We start from the raw sequence: 19,431 nt of genomic DNA on the forward strand, positions 1-19,431 counted from the left end.
CGCCCTCATTGGCTGGAATCACGGTTGCGCGCTGGAAACTCGGATGCTTATTGGCTCTTGCTTCTGTCAGACAATCTTACACAAGGTTGGTTGTCATGTAGTGATTGTTGATGTCCTATCAAAAGTCAACTATCTGCTGCGTCTCAGTACATCAATAACCGTACGGAATAATGAAATAACGCAAAGGTAAGGCGTTAAGCGTGGGTAACGATTTAGGAAATGACTAAGAGCTTTTATATTTGAGTGAGGATTAATGCACACTTGTGGCGTTTAGGATAAAATAGTGCTGACTGTTGGTGTGGCTCCTGATGATCAAAGTCTCGTGCACGGATGACAGTCATCTACATTGTTACGTTTGACTGTTAAACTGGTTTGTGGCATATAGTTTTGACAAGCAAGTTTTGAGGGTTTTTTTTTTTTTTTTGTCAGTTGCTACTTGCTAGTGATTGTGAAAAGCCAATGATTAAACTGCGAGCGCCAAATGCTAACAGTTGAGAGTAATAGTTTCGGTTGCGAAATGAATGAATTGACTGCACGCACATAAACCATGAACGTAATTTTGTGTTCTCTTTATCAAACAAGTCAATCGATGTTTTAGGTGTGGCTGTGTTTGCATTTTTACTCATAACTAATGTTTCATCTTGCTTTAGCCACAACACACATACATACATACGTGTGTTTATATGTAGCTATCTATGTACGTGTGTGTGTGTGCATTATGTATGCATATGTATTTTTTTTTTTCAAAAACTACATAAACCAGATAAATATAAAAAAGGATATGAAGAGTTCAGATGCAAAAGCCTCTAAGTGCCATTTGAAAATTTCTTCTAGAATGATCGTTTTTATCAAGCTTGTATATTTAAGTTCAGTAATTTCAGTTAAATTGCAATGAGGATTACCTATTAATTGTCATTTAAGTGAAATTACTGAACTTGAATATATAAGCTTGATAAAAATGATCATTTTAAAAGAAAATTTCAAATGGCATTTAGAGGCTTTTGCATCTAAACTCTTCATATATATATAATGTATATAAATGAGGGAAATATAAAATGAAAAAAGCCCAATAATTTAAAAATTAAAAAAAAAAAAAATATATATATATATATATATATATATATATAAACAAGTTATAAACAAGAAAAATATGAAAAAGAGTCTGAAATATATATAAAAACAAGAAAAAATATGAAAAAGGGAAAAAAATCCTATAATATAATTACCTTTATATATTCAAATATAAAGTAAACATAATAATGTAATATATATATATAATATGTTTGTGTCCAAATGTGTGTATCCTCTGAATCTAAATTGTGCAAATTCTGTTCATAAACCAGAGAAATATAAAAAAGTAAAATTACATTTATTTATTTATAAATTCTATGATATAATTACCTTTCTATCTTCAAGTAAACATAATATTGTAAACACACACACACACACACACACACACACACACACACACACACACACACACACACACACACACACACACACACAGGTTCAGGTAGTCCTTAAACAGTAATCTCAAATTATCAGTGAAAAGCATGTGAAAAAATGCACAATATTTTCAGATATATGAAGGTTATAGATTTCACAATATATTCAGCATTACCACGACATGCACAAGATAAAAACCTGAGCATTTTTAAACCAACCTCCTGTAAGAAATCGAATCTATTATAAGAGCTAGATAAGATATAGCCTATCTAATATAATATAGTCTGTCTGATAATAAACATTAAAGGTGCCATATAACATCATAAATCAAATCCTACTCCATATTCCATAACAGATGGGGGCAGTATACCTCCAAAAAATGACTTGTGCCTCCTACCATCGCGCATGTTACTCAAATCATTTGACGTGATAGTAAAAGGTTGGAAGACCGCAGTTTCACGTGGAACATTTGGAGATTTTTAGAGATCAGAGACTCAATGAACTAAACACTAGAGTGAACTAAACTAAACACTATGAATCTCAACACTAAATGATGAAGACCGCCTCATAGATCTCAAAAACAAGCTGGTGCATTTCGACGGCATGGGAAAATAAAATTTTGGGCAATTATTTGAAGTTTATGGTATTCGTTTTGTTCATATTACACTTTTATTGTTAGTGAATTAATTTGACAGACAGCATTCGCTGATGTTGATCAAGCTAGCGCCGTGAATTCACCGTGAGACACACGCAATTGACACTTAGCAAGCAGGTTAGTTAAGCTCTCAGATTCTGTCAATTATATTACGCAATTCAAAGAATAAATACCGTTTTGGCGCTTGTACATGTTACACTACAGATCCCTAGCGCACGTGAACCGATCATCTCTAGCTAATGGAAAAGAACACGAACACTGTTGAAAGATACAGTATGCTACAACTTACCAAAATGTATTCCTCATGCATAATGTCGACCAATCATTTTTTGAACTCTTCCCTGAACTGAAATGTAGTAGTGGGCTGTATTTCCACACGACTGACATCAGGTTCAAGTACACACAAGCCGGCCGGCGCGAGCGCGACTCACTCGCGTATTGCAGTTTGGCTGGTGCTAACGTTGCCCGTCCGCATACCGCCTCCCATGGCCGGAACTGGTATTACGATACCTGCCGGGCCGGGGCTAGTAATTTAGCATGCTAATTCAGGTTAATATCTCGGCAGCACTATAACTTGTCAGTTTTTTAATGACATCTTTGCACTTATTTCTTCTCATTCTTTTGATGCGTGTAGCTCATTTTTCGTATATTGTTACCTCAATTATTACATATGCCACCTTTAAATCAACCCATGAAAATTCGTTGGTCAGATAAAATGAGAACACTTGTCAGAGCATCCTCAACCTACTTCCCTCTCTTCCCCCTCTTCCCCCAGCTCACCATGCAGTTCCTGGGCCGTATATTGGACACGGTGAGCTCCGTGTCGAACCTGTTCTCCAACCCGTACCGTGTGAGGGATGTGCAGCTGGCGGAATATAATGGGAAAGTGCTATTGAGACAGGAGGGGCGGCTGGTCCTGTACAGGAACCAACAGAGCCAGTCGTGGGACTGCCTGCTTCTCTGCCCTGAGTCTTCCTCTGTGGCCCTCAGGTGAGACCCTTTACTCAAGATATTCACAATCGCATGACACCTCTTGAGTCAATAAATTGATTTCCTATAAAAGTCTTGTGGTTTCATAGTGATCTTGCAACAACTCCTGTATTGCTTCAGACTCCCTGATTTGCATTCCCATCAGCACATGACAGTAACCAGCGGTGGGAAGCCTTAGCCACAAAGAACCATTGTGGATCCAGGCTCTTGTTAAATAACGGCACCCCCTGAATCTAGCGTTTCATTGTCATCAACCACAATTTCATTAGCTCGTCATATGTGGGTTTCAAGAACGAAAGCAATTGGGATTTTGTTGTCTTTGTGCTCAGGTTGTTCCAGGTGTCTTCTGAGGCAGATGCCATGAATTGGTTTCCTCAGTACAGCCTCAAACTCCGCCCGTTTTATGAGATGCTCCGCCCACCTTTGAAACCCGAGATGCTCCAGCCAATCGTGGACTGTGTGCGGAATCACCCCGACTACAGCTCAGCTCACGTCGCTGTGGATATCGGACTGAGAGAGTGTCTCAAGCACAATTACATTTTGAGGTATCATACTTCCTGTATGTGACAAACATAAGTGTGTTCGAATTCATGTTACTCATAAAACAGCGGATGACCTACTGTTGTTATCACAACACGCACAAGTGAGATAAAACCTTAAACCAACCTCATGTTAAGAAAATCGCATCGCTTTTCAGTCCGATAATAAACATTAAATCCAGAGGTTCTGAAATGTAGATTGCTGTGTTCCCTCACAGCCAGATGAACGCCCGTGACGCTCAGGGTCAGACGCCGCTTCACCTGGCCTGCGAGAGAGGAGACGTGGGCTGCGTGCGCGAGCTCCTGGAGGAGTGTCAGGCTCGCACGGACATCAAGGACAAGAACGGGGAGACGCCCATGCACTGCGCCGCTAAACAAGACTCCGCCCTTATTATAGAGGTGAGAGGTCAACTAAGGGCTCGCTTGCTGAATGACTGACTCCTATATTCGATGATTGTGTCATTCTGTTTCCGCTAGGTGTTGTGTGCACAACTGTGCGCGGGTGTGAACGAGCTGAACGCCTCCGGGGAAACGCCGATGCACATCGCGTGCCGCCTCGGGAGGGTGGAGGTGGTCAAGGGTCTGCTTGGGGGCGGAGCCCGCTGTGACATCATGGGAAGTAGTGGCTATCCAATCCACGCTGCCATGAAGTTTAGCGAGAAGAGGTGCGGACCAGGAATCTTTATTGTTTCGTTGATATTTCAGTTTCAATGAATCGATCTTATTCTTCTCGTTTCCTCTTCTTTAGTTGTGCCGAAGCAATTTTATCGTCTAATCCCAATCAACTTCTAGCAGAGGATCCGGTTTATGGTGGAACGCCTCTCCACTGGGTGAAGACTGCCGAGGTCAGGAATACTTACTTTGCTTTTTTAGGGTGTGTTCAGGCTTGATTGGATAAAAACTAACGTTAGTGGAGTTCATTTGAATAAGTGTGAACGCTGCCATCTGAACCACGGTGCCACCAAACAACCGGACCGAGACACTGAAAAGATGGGTCTCGCTCCGCTTCCTAACAAACGCTGGTTCGATTTGACTGAAATATAAGCGCATCACGGACCAAAGACATGTGAACGAACCAAAAACAGGAAGATGAGAGCCTAAAAAGGACAGAATGATCAAGCGTATCGTTTTTCTCTTCATAGTCGTGATGTTGCCCATCACAGATCGGTACAAGCATCATAACCGTGTTTCCTCACAGCAGATCTGTGTGTGTGTGTGTGTGTGTGACGGAGGGATTATATGTTGCTACGCACATAGCGAACGCATTTATCCCAGAACACAAAAAATAAAAGCCGTTTTTTGTTGTTGTTTTGTATCTTTAGACTCCGTTTTAAAAATGACTGTGAACGCTAAGCGAACCAAGATTAAATTGATCATTTTCTGTATTGTTCTGGACCAAAAGAACCAAGAGAACCGAACTACAAGTGTGAATGCACCCATACTTGAGGAATTATCTGCGTTCTAGGCTTGCTTACGACCGCAGAAGGTCTGGACACCGTCGCAGCTTTCATTGGCCAAAGACGTCCGAGAGGTCTGTTTTGTTCTCTGTTTAAAGGCGTGAAACTTGTAAAGCCAACGTCCCTACAATAACAGACAAGCGCCGCGACCTTCACATACTTTTGTAAACCCAGTGTTAAGTTGATCCTGATAAGCGCTCATTGTCAGTTGTAATCACAATTCTTCTTCCATGAGGGGGTTTGGCATCACGATGGCCTTTTTTCCGGGTGGCCCGTTAAAGAACACGACACGCACGTCTCCCGGATGACGGATCAGATGACGGCTTCGAAACTCCCGAAGTGTTTCCCATTTTGTGTGCCTTATGCATCAGATGTTCAGCCGACGGTCTGAGGCCGATACTATCGTCTTCTCTCTCTCTAGATGAGCCGTGTACTGCTGGACCGAGGATGTAACGTCAACTACCTGAGTAAGACCGGAGAGAGTCCGTTACACATCCTGACCAAGAGGGGGCGCTTTGAGGCCGCAATGACTCTGCTGACACATGGAGCCGACCCCAACATTAAGGGCCAGGACGGAAACACAGCACTGCACCTCGCCATGAAGGTATGAGAGAGAACTCATTAGGCCTGTCAAGAACATGGCTGGCTCATATTTCACACCAATATGTGTAATAAAATAAAATACATTAAAATAAATGAATTCAAAAATTTCGATTAAATATTTATGCATAATAATAGTACTTGTTTTACTGCCTTAAACTTGTACAGTTTTTAATAAAAGAGTTATTATAAGTATTGATAACTAATAAATAATATTTATTTATTATTAAATTATAACAATTAAAAATGTAATTGATTTCTTGAAAATACCAAAATGAGTTTGTCATAAAAAATATTTTGTAAAATAATCTCGTAAAAACAGCGTTATTTTAAGACTATTTATTTACTATCATGATATTTATTCATATTTTGAATGAGCTTTTTTTATATATTCAGTCTTTGTTATGCTCTTTATTTTTTAGTTTTAACTCCAGTAAATTTAGTACTTCAGTTACTAATGTTCATTTAAGTTACAATCTTACATTTGTCATCTAAAATTTCTATTTTATTTTAGCTTTTTCAATTAACGGAAATTATTATTTTTTTTTACATTTTGTTAACAAAAACAACTGTTCAAGAATAAGCAAAATAAGTGTTTAGCAAAATATGCATTTCATGCAAACAATTTCAAAGCTCACATTTCAAATAATTAATAATTTTCCTTCTGAAACAATTTTACAGAAAATGTGGGTACAGGTTTCCTACGCAGTCTGATAAAGTATGAAATTTGATTGAAGTAATTTTCAATTTTGGAAAAGTATGGAAAATATCAGTGTTTACAGATTTCAGACTATTGCCTGTGATCATTTTTCTAAAATATAATAACATTAAGATTTTCTAATATGAAATGTATCCTACAGCAAATATTGTTTGATTGTTGAACATTTTGAACTTCAGACTGTACTTTGTGGCTGTTGCACAATTATAAATTCCAGTGTCAAACTGATTTTTGAGCGTGAATATATAGTGAATATATGCAGGTTATAAAGCCTTTTAGGTTTTTCTCATCATGCAAGAGCCTGATCACTTTAAGAAAACCAAAAATATATATTTACAGATAACTACTATATAACAAATATAGTGCTGTATGAGACATTCATGTTAAATATGCTCTGAATAATAGTTTGGAAGGAGGTCTAGATATTTGAGTCTGGATTTTGAAATGGAAAATGTGTAGGAACCCTGTAGGTAAAGCGGACACCTTCTCTATTTTTTTTTTCCTTACATGCTGTGTCCTCTGGACCTACAGTTGGACCACATGGACTTGATCAAAGCTCTCATGGTGTTTGGAGCAGATGTGGAGGTTCACAATGACGTGGGAGAGACGCCAGGACTCATCGCAGCGCGTACCAGCAAGGGTGAGAGAGAGATGCTGTCAGAGATGTGAGATTGAAGGCTAGAAGAACAGTCTCCAATGTGTTCAAGCTCTTTTAATTTCTTGTTGCACAGTTTTCCAGGGTCTTTTGCATAACATCATTTGGGGCGTTTGCATGCAAGCATAATATTATCTAACTGTTATATGATCTAACTGCTATATAAATACAACTGTGCAACATGTCACAATTCAAGTTTATGTAAAGTCCATTTGTTGACGCACTAATGATTTGCGTTTGTTTTTGCCTTAAAGGTGCATTGTTCAACATTTCATGTTAAAAATACCTGTTTTTGTAACCCATACATGCTTAAACAATTGCCTGATGGGCTGAATGAGCCCTTCTCTGATCACTGCGATTGCCTGTACAGTAAAATAAATAAGAGGGATTCGGGACGGAATTTGAGACTGGGTGAGACGTCATGCGCGTTCATGCTCACCTGGCTATGTCTGGCAGGTTTGTGTAATCACCACCGTTCTCCATATCAGTGAAGACAACTCGAGCGATAAAACTTTAGTCAACTTTCGACAAAAGTAGAAGATGGAGATTGAGAGAGATTGGCTTGTAACGCAAACTCCACATAAGACAAAGAAAATAAAGCTTGTCTAGTGCCAGGCGTCGGAATAAGACGAGAGTCAACATCTTGAAGGCTTTAAACAAATGGAGAGATCTCCGGTCTGCTCTAGGGCTCCTATAGAAAGTATTAACTTATATTGTTCATGAATGTGTTTCCAGAATAATATAATCATAAGTGGATACAGTAAAACAGTTCAACATGGAGATAGATGGAAACAAAAACTGAAGTTTTCTACCACCCCTGTTTTTCCCTTACACAAGTGTGTGATTCACTCAAATGCCTATCCTTTAATATATTTTAAATGACTTGCATATTTGTAACTTTATTACCTCTGAAGACATTATGACTAGTCTGTAACAAAAGATTTGTGCGGCTGATGCTCCTTTGGTTATGAACAGCTCGTGCAAGCCTGCGTGTGGTCCATGAGCGTGCGCACCTCTGGTTGCAGTTTCGCTTGTCGCCAGAGAGGGCATAGTTCTGCAAAAACTCAGAGACTTGCGCAATGCACCTTTAAAAGGTGATCCGTTTTGTTTTCTCAGCCAATCGTTCCACGTTTCATGTTGCTAAAGCCGCAAGGACTGTATTTGTTTTGAGTTATTTATTTATTTTAAATTTAAAAAGTAGGGGTGTAACTATATATCGTGTCACAATATATCACAATACAAAATACAACAGTGTGTATTATGGATATTGACATTATATATTGTGTATAGTATTAAAATGTGTTCATCATCATAAGTCAACAGTAGCTATTCTCTGGAAAAACCGGCAGAAGCTGTCCGATGGGTCCTGATGTTTTGATTGGCTATTGTAATTGTTGTGAGATTATCGCCGCAAACCATGTGACGCTTGCGTGTCATGATGTTTTGTGTTTAACTACAGGAATGACTCATGCTCTTGTTTTCTCATTCATGCATTCAGTCAATATGTACTCTTTCTTTCGTGTGCATGGTGTGGGTGTGGACGTGTGCATGTGTCTAATCCTGCGCTTGTACTAAAGGGCCCAACCGTAAGGTGCTCTTGAACATGCTGTGTAGTGTAGGGGCCGAACGGTGTCACCCCCCATCCCTCGACAGCCCTATCCCCAGCATCAACAAAGCTCCGCCTCCTGGCATAGGTAAAGCCCCGCCTCCAAACTTCAGATATCCTGGGAGACATCTCTCTCCCTCAGCCTTCTTCTGTAGTTTTTATGTTTTTCCTTAAATGGAACCTGATAAGTGGCCCATTTTTGAACATAGGTAAATTGTAACTGTGTTCCTTATATAAAGAGCAGTGAAGACTCGATTTACAATTGATTTCAATAGTTTGGCCATGGCATGTTGCTAAGCTAACAATGTGATAGTTTAATAAGTTCTAACACTAATTTTCTGTAAAATAATCAGTAAATAAATATAATTTTTTTTAAGTAAATCGACATTTCTCTTGATTTCATCCACCATCTTGGATGCGTATCTTCTAGTCATATAAACTAGAATATCTAAATGCACCTTTTCATTAATCCGTATTTGTGCAGCAGTCGTCATCTTGGAAAGGTCAACATTTTGGATTGAACTCAAGCAATCACTTAACAACCTAATATAATTACACCAACAAAATTGTGCAGCCTACTGTACAAACCTGTGAGACAAAAGAGTCTAGTCTTTTACAGTTGAGAATGCCGGCGAAGCATGATCTTGTTGCATCATCACTTTAATTTGTTTGCTGGTAGAACTTGACCTTTCCAAAGTGACAGACATGCTTGCATATCACACTTATCAACAGCGGCATTTAGGTATTGCATATCTATAATAGAGTCAACCTGCCTATAATTTGGTTCGCTGCTCTCACATCTGCCTCTTAATTGGTCCACAGGGTTTGATGACATCATGTATGTGGCCACAGCTGTCACGGCCATGACTCGTGGATTTGTAGAGGTTGATGGGCTCAAAACAGGAGGCAAGAAGTATGTTACATTAAATTAACATTAATAAAAAAACAAGCCTACAAAGAGTTAATCACTCATTTATTCTTATTTTTCGCAAGAATGGACAGATTGTTGTGTCTTGATGGTGGAGGAATTAAAGGCCTGGTTCTGATCCAGATGTTAATCTCTCTGGAGAAAGAGGCAGGACGTCCCATTAGGGAACTCTTTGACTGGGTGTCTGGGACTAGCACCGGTGGCATACTGGCTCTAGCTATTGTACACGGTATTTGATTTATTATATTATATTTAAGTAGATTTATAAAACTGTATTGACCTTTCAGCATCTAGGAACAGAATGATCCATTTTATAATTGTAAAAATATATTCTTGGTTAGTGTAAGCGTGTACATGCATTAGCATAATTATGTTTATTGTGTACTTGAGCAGGTAAATCGATGGAGTATCTTCGCTGTCTGTACTTCAGGATGAAGGAACAGGTGTTTAAAGGTTCTCGACCGTATGAGTCTGGTCCTCTGGAGGAATTTCTGAAGAACGAGTTTGGAGAAAATACCAAGATGACGGACGTCACACACCCCAGGTACTTACTTATACTTAAGGTTTGGGATTTTAATTAAACCAAACAACAACTTCCCCAATAGAACACCATAGCAACTATTCAGAAATTGTAAGCTATTGTCTAGCAAAAACCCAGAACATCCTGTCCACTGCCCATATGCCCTATCAACCACCAGAACACCCAAGCAATGGCCTATAAGCCACCAGAACAACCAAGCAATGAAAACCCAAGCAATGCCCTATCGGCCACCCGAACACCCAGCAATGCCCTATCGGCCACCCGAACACCCAGCAATGCCCTATCGGCCACCAGAACACCCAAGCAATGCCCTATCGGCCACCAGGACACCCAAGCAATGCCCTATCGGCCTCCAGAACACCCAAGCAATGCCATATCGGCCACCAGAACAACCAACCAGAACACCCAAGCAATGCCATATCAGCCACCAGAACACCCAAGCAATGCCATATCGGCCACCAGAACAACCAACCAGAACACCCAAGCAATGCCATATCAGCCACCAGAACACCCAAGCAATGTCATATCAGCCACCAGAACACCCAAACAATGCCCTATCAACCACCCGAACACCCAAGCAATGCCCTATCGGCCACCAAGCAATGCCCTATTGGTCACCAGAACACCCAAGCAATGCCCCATCAGCCAGAAGAACACCCAAGCAATGCCCCATCAGCCACCAGAACACCCAATCAATGCCCTATCAGCCTCCAGAAACACCCAAGCAATGCACTATCGGCCACCAGGACACCCAAGCAATGCCCTATCGGCCACCAGGACACCCAAGCAATGCCCTATCGGCCACCAGAACACCCAAGCAATGCCATATCAGCCACCAGAACACCCAACCAGAACACCCAAGCAATGCCATATCGGCCACCAGAACAACCAACCAGAACACCCAAGCAATGCCATATCAGCCACCAGAACACCCAACCAGAACACCCAAGCAATGCCATATCGGCCACCAGAACACCCAACCAGAACACCCAAGCAATGCCATATCAGCCACCAGAACACCCAAGCAATGCCATATCAGCCACCAGAACACCCAAGCAATGCCCTATCGGCCACCAGAACACCCAAGCAATGCCCTATCAACCACCAGAACACCCAAGCAATGCCCTATCAACCACCAGAACACCCAAGCAATGTCATATCAGCCACCAGAACACCCAAACAATGCCCTATCAACCACCAGAACACCCAAGCAATGCCCTATCGGCCACCAGAACACCCAAGCAATGCCATATCAGCCACCAGAACACCCAACCAGAACACCCAAGCAATGCCATATCGGCCACCAGAACACCCAACCAGAACACCCAAGCAATGCCATATCAGCCACCAGAACACCCAAGCAATGCCATATCAGCCACCAGAACACCCAAGCAATGCCCTATCGGCCACCAGAACACCCAAGCAATGCCCTATCAACCACCAGAACACCCAAGCAATGCCCTATCAACCACCAGAACACCCAAGCAATGTCATATCAGCCACCAGAACACCCAAACAATGCCCTATCAACCACCAGAACACCCAAGCAATGCCCTATCGGCCACCAGAACACCCAAGCAATGCCCTATCAACCACCAGAACACCCAAGCATTGTCATATCAGCCACCAGAACACCCAAACAATGCCCTATCAACCACCCGAACCCCCAAGCAATGCCCTATCGGCCACCAAGCAATGCCCTATCGGCCACCAAGCAATGCCCTATTGGTCACCAGAACACCCAAGCAAGGCCCCATCAGCCACCAGAACACCCAATCAATGCCCTATCAGCCTCCAGAAACACCAAGAAATGCCCTATCGGCCACCAGAACACCCAAGCAATGCCCTATCAGCCTCCAGAAACACCCAAGCAATGCCCTATCAGCCACCAGAACACACAAGCAATGCCTTATTGACTATCAGAACACCCAAGCAATACCATATCGGCCACCAGAACACCCAAGCAATGCCCTATAAACCACCAGAACACCCAAGCAATGCCATATCAGCCACCAGAACACCCAAGCAATGCCATATCGGCCACCAGAACACCCAACCAGAACACCCAAGCAATGCCCCATCGGTCACCAGAACACCCAAGCAATGCCCCATCGGTCACCAGAACACCCAAGCAATGCCCTATCAACCACCAGAACACCCAAGCAATACCCTATCGGCCACCACAACACCCTAGCAATGCCCTATCGGCCACCAGAACACCCGAGCAGTGCCCTATCGGCCACCACAACACCCAAGCAATGCCCCATCAACCACCCTGGCAATGCCCTACTGTAGCAACCACCCACAACACCTTAAAAGTCTTATTGAAGACCCTGAACATCCCAACAACCGCCTAGCAACAACCAAGTACCCCCTTGTAGTGCTCTACCAACCATCAAGAACTTCTTCATAATTCCTTAGCAACGACTCTGAACACCCCAGCAACTGCATAGCAAGACCTGACTATTCTTTTTTAATACACTGGCAAACATCCAAAATAGATTAGCAATACCTCAAACTCCCCGCTTTGCAACACCGCTGAACACAAAATGAGCTCACATATTTCTCAGAAAATGCTTGTTTTTAATCCATCTCCTGTCTGTTTCTCTCAGAGTAATGGTAACTAGCGTTCTTGCAGACAGACACCCTGGAGAACTGCATCTGTTTCGTAATTACGACCCACCGGTCCTTCAAAGAGACCCTCCGTACACATCTACTGCCACATTTCAACCCCTCACTGTGCCACAGGGTAAATCTCTTCTGTTCTTTCATTTTAGGGATGCCGTTACGCTAATTATCTTTGTGCCGGTGAAAACACTCATGTTCTCCTCGTGCTCTTTATGAGCATGTTGACAGGCTCTGGGTTTTTCAGTTATCCTCAATATCAAATGATGCGTGAAGCTTCACTGTCGATGTTTCAGGGTGGGAGAACGAAGATCTTTTGGTTGTAGGATATACTCGACCTCCTAGAAAGCGTAGGAAGGTGACGGATGAAGGTGTGTGTGAGAAAGAGTGCGAGTGGAATGGAAAGGTCACCGTATGCAAGGTTTTTGGTGTTTATATTGCGCAATCGTACCTCACGTTGGAAGTAATCGGTCATTAGTTTGTTTGTGGGAGGCTAATCATCTTTTGCACGCTTGGTTCTCTATTACGCTCTCTCGCTCATTCACATTCTCTTTCTCTCAGAGCAATTAGTTTGGCGCGCTGCCCGCTCCAGTGGAGCAGCTCCCACTTATTTTCGACCAATGGGGCGTTTTCTGGATGGAGGGCTGCTGGCCAACAACCCAACGCTAGATGCCATGACAGAAATACACCAATACAACAAAGCCCTGAAGGCACAGGTCTGATACTCAAACATTGCCTTAAAGGAATAGTTCATCCAAAACTGAAAATTATTCTATAATGTACTCCCCCCTCAAACCATCCTAGGTCTATATGACTTTCTTTTCTCACCCCAACACAATAAAAATTATATTAAATAAAATCCCGGCCCTTTCCACCTTTGAAATGGCATTGAATAGTGCTTTTGAAGCTCCAAAAAAGTGCATCCATCCATCATAAAAGTAATACATATGACTCCAGTGGGTTAAAGGGATAGTTAACTTTGAAATTAATTTTTGGTATGTTTAGCTTACCTCAAGGGCATCCAAGATGTAGGTGTCTTTGTTTCCACAGTTTTTTCAATTTTGATATTTTTAGGTCAAACCGTGATGGAGGTCTATGGTCACCACCTCAAAGAGCATGTACAAAGAAGTCCAAATTAAACTTGATTTAATGACTCGTAAATGTAAGTACACAGTGATGGCCTAAGACACGAAACGAGCAGTTTGTGTGAGAAAACGAACAGTATTTATATCGTTTTTACCTCTTGTAACCACAGCCAAGTGATCTGAGGCCACGGGCACTTCGGTCTATGCAAGCGCCGGAAGTGATCTGTCGCGTGTTTGCGGAAAAAAAATAAATAAATTCAACGTTGTCTGTTGATATATCGAAATCGTCTTCCATTGCAATTTCCTGAATATCTAAATATGTTTAGATCTTCACAGTGAAAAGTAACACTTCCGAACTCTCTGTGTAAACAATGAGTGACGTACACCTTGCGTAGACCGAAGCGCCCTTGCCTTCAGATCACTTGGATGTGGCTGTGGTTACAAGAGGTAAAAACGATATAAATACTGCTCGTTTTCTCACACAAACCGCTCGTTTCGTGTCTTAGGCCATCAATGTGTACTTACATTTACGAGTCATTAAATCATGTTTAATTTGGACTTCTCTGTGGATGCTCTTTGAGGTGGTGACCATAGACCTCCATTATATGACTGACAGACAAGAACGGTTTGACCTAAAAATATCAAAATTGAAACTACTGCGTAAACAAAGACGCCTACATCTTGGATACCCTTGAGGTAAGCTATAACATATTTAACCCTTTATGAACTGTAATCACTGGCGACTCTACTTTCGATTGTGTTTGGCTGAAAGAAGAAAGTCATGTACACCTAGGATGGCTTGAGGGTGAGTACATCATGGGATAATTTTCTTTTGTTTGAACTATCCCTTAAAGACTCACTTTTAGCTAAAAATGTAATTGACTGCAATATAATTGTTTGTAATACCAACACCATTTCCTACAACGGGTGCACATTATGGTTGGAGCAGTATGCTGTACTTCCTGACTAAGATCCATTGGACATTGGTGAAATGTTGTAAGAGTGTTAAGCAGCCGTCTGTGTGTCTCTGTCAGGGGTGCGAGGAAGACGTGAGCAGGTTAGGGGTGGTCCTGTCGTTGGGGACGGGTAAACCTCCTCAGGTGGCGGTCAACTCTGTGGACGTGTTTAGGCCTTCAAACCCGCTGGAACTGGCCAAGACCTTCGTTGGCGCCAAAGAACTGGGCAAGATGCTCGTGGACTGCGTGAGTTCACACACACACATCTTCGTTGTAGACTCTTGTTGTGATGTTGGAATGACTAGTGGTGTTATGTTTGTGTTTGTACGTCAGTGTACGGACTCAGACGGCTGTGCAGTGGACCGAGCTCGAGCGTGGTGTGAGATGGCCGATATTAACTACCACAGGTCAGCTGACTCGCACTCATGTCTGCTCTCTTCCTGTTCTGTTCTTTTCCTTCTGTCTCTGCTTTCACTCTCTTCTTTTCTACATTGTTTTGTCCTATCATTTCTTTCTTTGTGTGACTCAACTCCACTGTCCCACCAGTTCTTGATTTTTGGGTGTTCTGGTGGTTTCCTTTCTTCCACCCCTTTCTTCACTTAATTTCTTCCCCTTTTCTTTAATTTCCTTCAATCCTTAATGTAATGAATTTTCTTCCTTTCTTTCTTCCATTCAATTCCTTGCTTTCTTCCTTTCTTCCTACCTTTCATTTAAGTCTTACCTTCCCTCCTTCTATAATGTCTGAATCTTCTTATGTAATTGTATTTCCTTCCTTTCATTTCCTTCCATTTCCCCCCTAAATGTTCCTTATTTCGTTTCTTTCTTTCATTTAATTTTTCATTTACTCTAATTTCTATTTCCTCTTTTATTTTTCTCACCCTCCTTTAATTTCTCTTCATTTATCATTTAATTTCCTTCTAATACCTTTTTATTTCCTTCCTCCCTGCCTGTCTTCTTTCCATTTATTTCTCCTTCATTCGTTCCTTCGCATTTAATTTAATTTCCTTTCCACCTTTAATTTACCTACATGTTCCCCCTTTATCATTTAATTTCATTCTTAATCACTTTTAATACTTCCTTCCTTCCATTTTTTTTTCTTTAAATCATTTCATTGTTCTTTCTTTCCTTTTTCAATTTCCTTTTCTCATTTTATTTCCTTCCTTCCTTCCTTCCTTCCTTCCTTCCTTCCTTCCTTCCTTCCTTCCTTCCTTCCTTCCTTCCTTCCTTCCTTCCTTCCTTCCTTCCTTCCTTCCTTCCTTCCTTCCTTCCTTCCTTCCATGAATTTATCTTTTTTTCATTTATTTCTCTTCGTTAATTATTTTATTTCCTTCCTTTCTTCCTCCCTTCTCATTTAATTTAATTCCTTTCCTCCTTTAATTTACTTAAATTGTCCCATCTTTTATCATTTGATTTCCTTCTTAATATCTTTTTTTAATTTTTCCTTCCCTCCTTCTTTCCTTCCTTTCATTTTATTTTTCCCTTCAAATAGTTGAATTGTTCCTTTTTCCCTTTTCTCTAATTGTATTTTCTTATTTCATTTTCCTTTCTCCCCTATTAAAATTTTTATTCTCGAATTGAATTTCTAATTTCTATTTCTTTTTTCTTTCTTACTTTTATTAATTTACCCATTTTTCATTTCACTTAATTTTTTGCTTCCTATCATTACTTCCTTCCTGTATGTTCTTTCTGTCCTATATGCGTTTAATTTCTCTTCATTTATTCTGTCACCATTTCGTTTTCTTCTCATTTGTACCTTTCGTTCAATTTCTTCTCTCCCTCTTTCATCTGCTAACCTGCATCTGTCGTTCCCCTGGTGTGTGCCTCAGGCTGAGTCCTCAGCTGTCTCAGGAGGTGATGCTGGACGAGGTCAGTGACGCTGTGTTGGTCGACATGCTGTGGGAGACTCAGATGTACCTGTATGAGCACAGAGAGGTCATACGAACACTCTGCCAGCAACTCCTGCAGCTCTGACACTCATTCTTCCTATACGGAGAAGGATTCTGCTTCCATTAGCGTGTGTATGTTGTTGTGACATGTTCAATTAACTTAAAGGAAGAATATTTATAAAGATAAATAATTATAACATACTTTCCCCATATGTTTTGTATGTGTCATAAATACCAAATTGGACCAAGGTTAATATAACAAAATACATGAAGGTTACCACTTCAGTCCAATATTTGAACTATAGATATTTATGAACGAGATATTTTTATATTGCATTATATTTTATGTATGCTAAATCTACATGTGACATTTGCATTGATCAAAATGACCTATACAGGAAGTGAGTAGTTGCTTCTTTTAAAACTATAATTAGGGCCCGAGCACTAATAGTGCGAGGACCCTCTTGAAACTGTGAAGGTTTTCATTTTTCATTTTTCTGCAAAGTAAGCGCCATTTTCGGGGCCTCAACATGCTCAAAAACTTACCAAATTTGGCACGCATGTCAGGACTGGTGAAAAATTTCGTATTTTGTGGGTTTCGCGGATGGGCGTGGCAAAATGGCTCCCTAGCGCCACCTAGAAAATTGGAAAAAATTAGCCCCTCGTCCACGTTCAACCTACAAACACGAAATTTGGTGGGGACGTGTATCATATCAAGACGCACAAAAAAGCCTCAAGAACCCATACCCTAAACTCAACAGGAAGTCGGCCATTTTGAATTTGGCGCCCATTTTGGGACGATTTACACACTCAGGACTTTAACGAACTCCTCCAAGGGATTTAGTCGGATCGACTTCAAATTTCTGCTGTGCCTTCTAAAGGCATTGACAATGTAAAGTTGTGCCATCTGCGCATTTTTGTCGATGGGCGTGTCCGTGGCGTCGATGATTCGCCATGAAACAGGAAGTTGTAGTAACTTGGCTGTAACTGCCCAGATCTGCACGAAATTTTACACATTTGACAAGAGTCCCGCCCTGAACAAATCTACATGCTGACATTCACCCACAGTAATAGCGCCACCTGCTGGCAACAGGAAGTGACCTTTAACGAAGCAGCCCCCGTCGTATGTTTGACCGACATACACGAAATTTCTGTGGCACATCTACCATGTCCAGACGCACTGAAAAGTCTCTTGGAGCGATGCCCTAAACTCAACAGGAAGTCGACCATTTCGAATTTTACCGCCATTTTTGGATGATTTACTCATTACGTACTTTAACTAACTCCTCCTAGTAGGGATGGGGAAATGAAGCTTCATGAAGCAATGAGGCTTTCCCCTGACTGTTCCGGGAAAAGATTCAAAGCTTCGAGAGTGTCGAGAACAGCGCCATCTGGTGCTTATTTAAAATAAAGCAGCCAGAAGCTCTGGCAGATGAAGCAACCACAACACACTACAGAGTTTCAATGTTATGTCTACAAATAAAAACCTTACATGTTTGTGTTTGATTTGTTCATTTGATAAATTCATTTTCCCATTAAAGTGTATATAATATAAGCTTAAGTGCAAAGATATAAGCTTAAGTGCAAAGATTTTACAAAAACAAAAAGAAGACTAAGTAGTGAAAAATAAATGTTGGTTATTTAATGAATTATTTTTATTAACTTTCAAAGTACAGCACTCTCCTCAAACACCCATCAACCAGACTGAGGCAACATTGACTCGTTAAAGACTCGCTGACATTCACCCACAGTAATAGCGCCACCTGCTGGCAACAGGAAGTGACCTTTAACGAAGCAGCCCCCGTCGCATGTTTGACCGACATGTACGAAATTTCTGTGGTACATCTACCATGTCCAGACACACAGAAAAGTCTCTTGGAGCGTTGCCCTAAACTCAACAGGAAGTCAGCCATTTCTAATTTTACTGCCATTTTGGGATGATTTACTCATTACGTACTTTAACAAACTCCACCTAGGGATTTAGTTGGATCGACTTCAAATTTCTGCTGTGCCTTCTAAAGGCATTGACGATGTAAAGTTGTGCTATCTGCGCGTTTTCGTCGATGGGCATGTCCGTGGCGTCGAAGATTCGCCATGAAACAGGAAGTTGTAGTAACTTGGCTGTAAATGCCCAGATCTGCACAAAATTTTACACATTTGACAAGAGTCCCGCCCTGAACAAATCTACATGCCGACATTCACCCACAGTCATAGCGCCACCTGCTGGCAATAGGAAGTGACCTTTAATGAAGCAGCGTAGCAAATTCACAGCCGCACCGGCTGAGCTGCAAAATATGCAACGCGGCCGCCTCACACCCCACCGCGCTACAGGTGCGAGGGCCCGCCCATCGCTGCTTGCAGCTTTAATTTGACTTATTATTTGTCATTCTATACATCCTTTGTGTGCATTTTTATTTTTACATTTTTGTTTGTTTCCCTGGAAATGTCTTGCACTTGTGATGTGACCAATAGTGAAGGGTCAAACTGTAACCACTGCATTTCCTTGCATTTACCATTTATTATGCATTTATCCATTCATTTGGAGCTGATCTTAATTGAGTTTCTGTATGTTTTCTGTCTTGTGTCATTTGCAGTTTTAAGGAAAAGCCTTTTTTTGGAATCTGTCATGTGTAGCCTTGCATACTTGAATATTATAAAGCTGCAACTGGTAATATCTCATTCTGTGAAGTATAGAAATTATGATCAAACATGTTGTAGAATATACTGATGTTTACTAACAACAA

The 19,431-nt window shown here is 41.2% G+C and overlaps 1 protein-coding gene across 3 annotated transcripts; it reads left to right on the plus strand.

The window, feature by feature from the left end:
* The first annotated feature begins 77 nt into the window (after positions 1 to 77).
* pla2g6 (phospholipase A2, group VI (cytosolic, calcium-independent)) lies at positions 78 to 19,431 on the plus strand. Of its 3 annotated transcripts, none has more exons than XM_039694842.2 (18): positions 78 to 186; positions 2,877 to 3,091; positions 3,421 to 3,636; positions 3,849 to 4,029; positions 4,108 to 4,295; positions 4,379 to 4,475; positions 5,509 to 5,691; positions 6,937 to 7,045; positions 8,638 to 8,754; positions 9,489 to 9,579; positions 9,660 to 9,823; positions 9,988 to 10,138; positions 12,748 to 12,884; positions 13,057 to 13,131; positions 13,322 to 13,476; positions 14,880 to 15,047; positions 15,135 to 15,208; positions 16,628 to 19,431. In XM_039694842.2, exons 2-18 carry the CDS (start codon positions 2,883 to 2,885, stop codon positions 16,770 to 16,772), a joined length of 2,460 nt encoding a protein of 819 aa, XP_039550776.2. In that variant the 5' UTR covers positions 78 to 186; positions 2,877 to 2,882; the 3' UTR covers positions 16,773 to 19,431. The 3 variants fall into 3 exon arrangements, with proteins under 3 accessions (XP_039550776.2, XP_039550777.1, XP_088973457.1); XM_089117331.1 differs by lacking the exon at positions 78 to 186 and adding an exon at positions 238 to 370; XM_039694843.2 differs by lacking the exon at positions 13,057 to 13,131.

Source organism: Pimephales promelas, chromosome 2 (assembly GCF_988280905.1).
Source record: "Pimephales promelas chromosome 2, fPimPro1.hap1.1, whole genome shotgun sequence".
Lineage (NCBI taxonomy): Eukaryota > Metazoa > Chordata > Actinopteri > Cypriniformes > Leuciscidae > Pimephales > Pimephales promelas.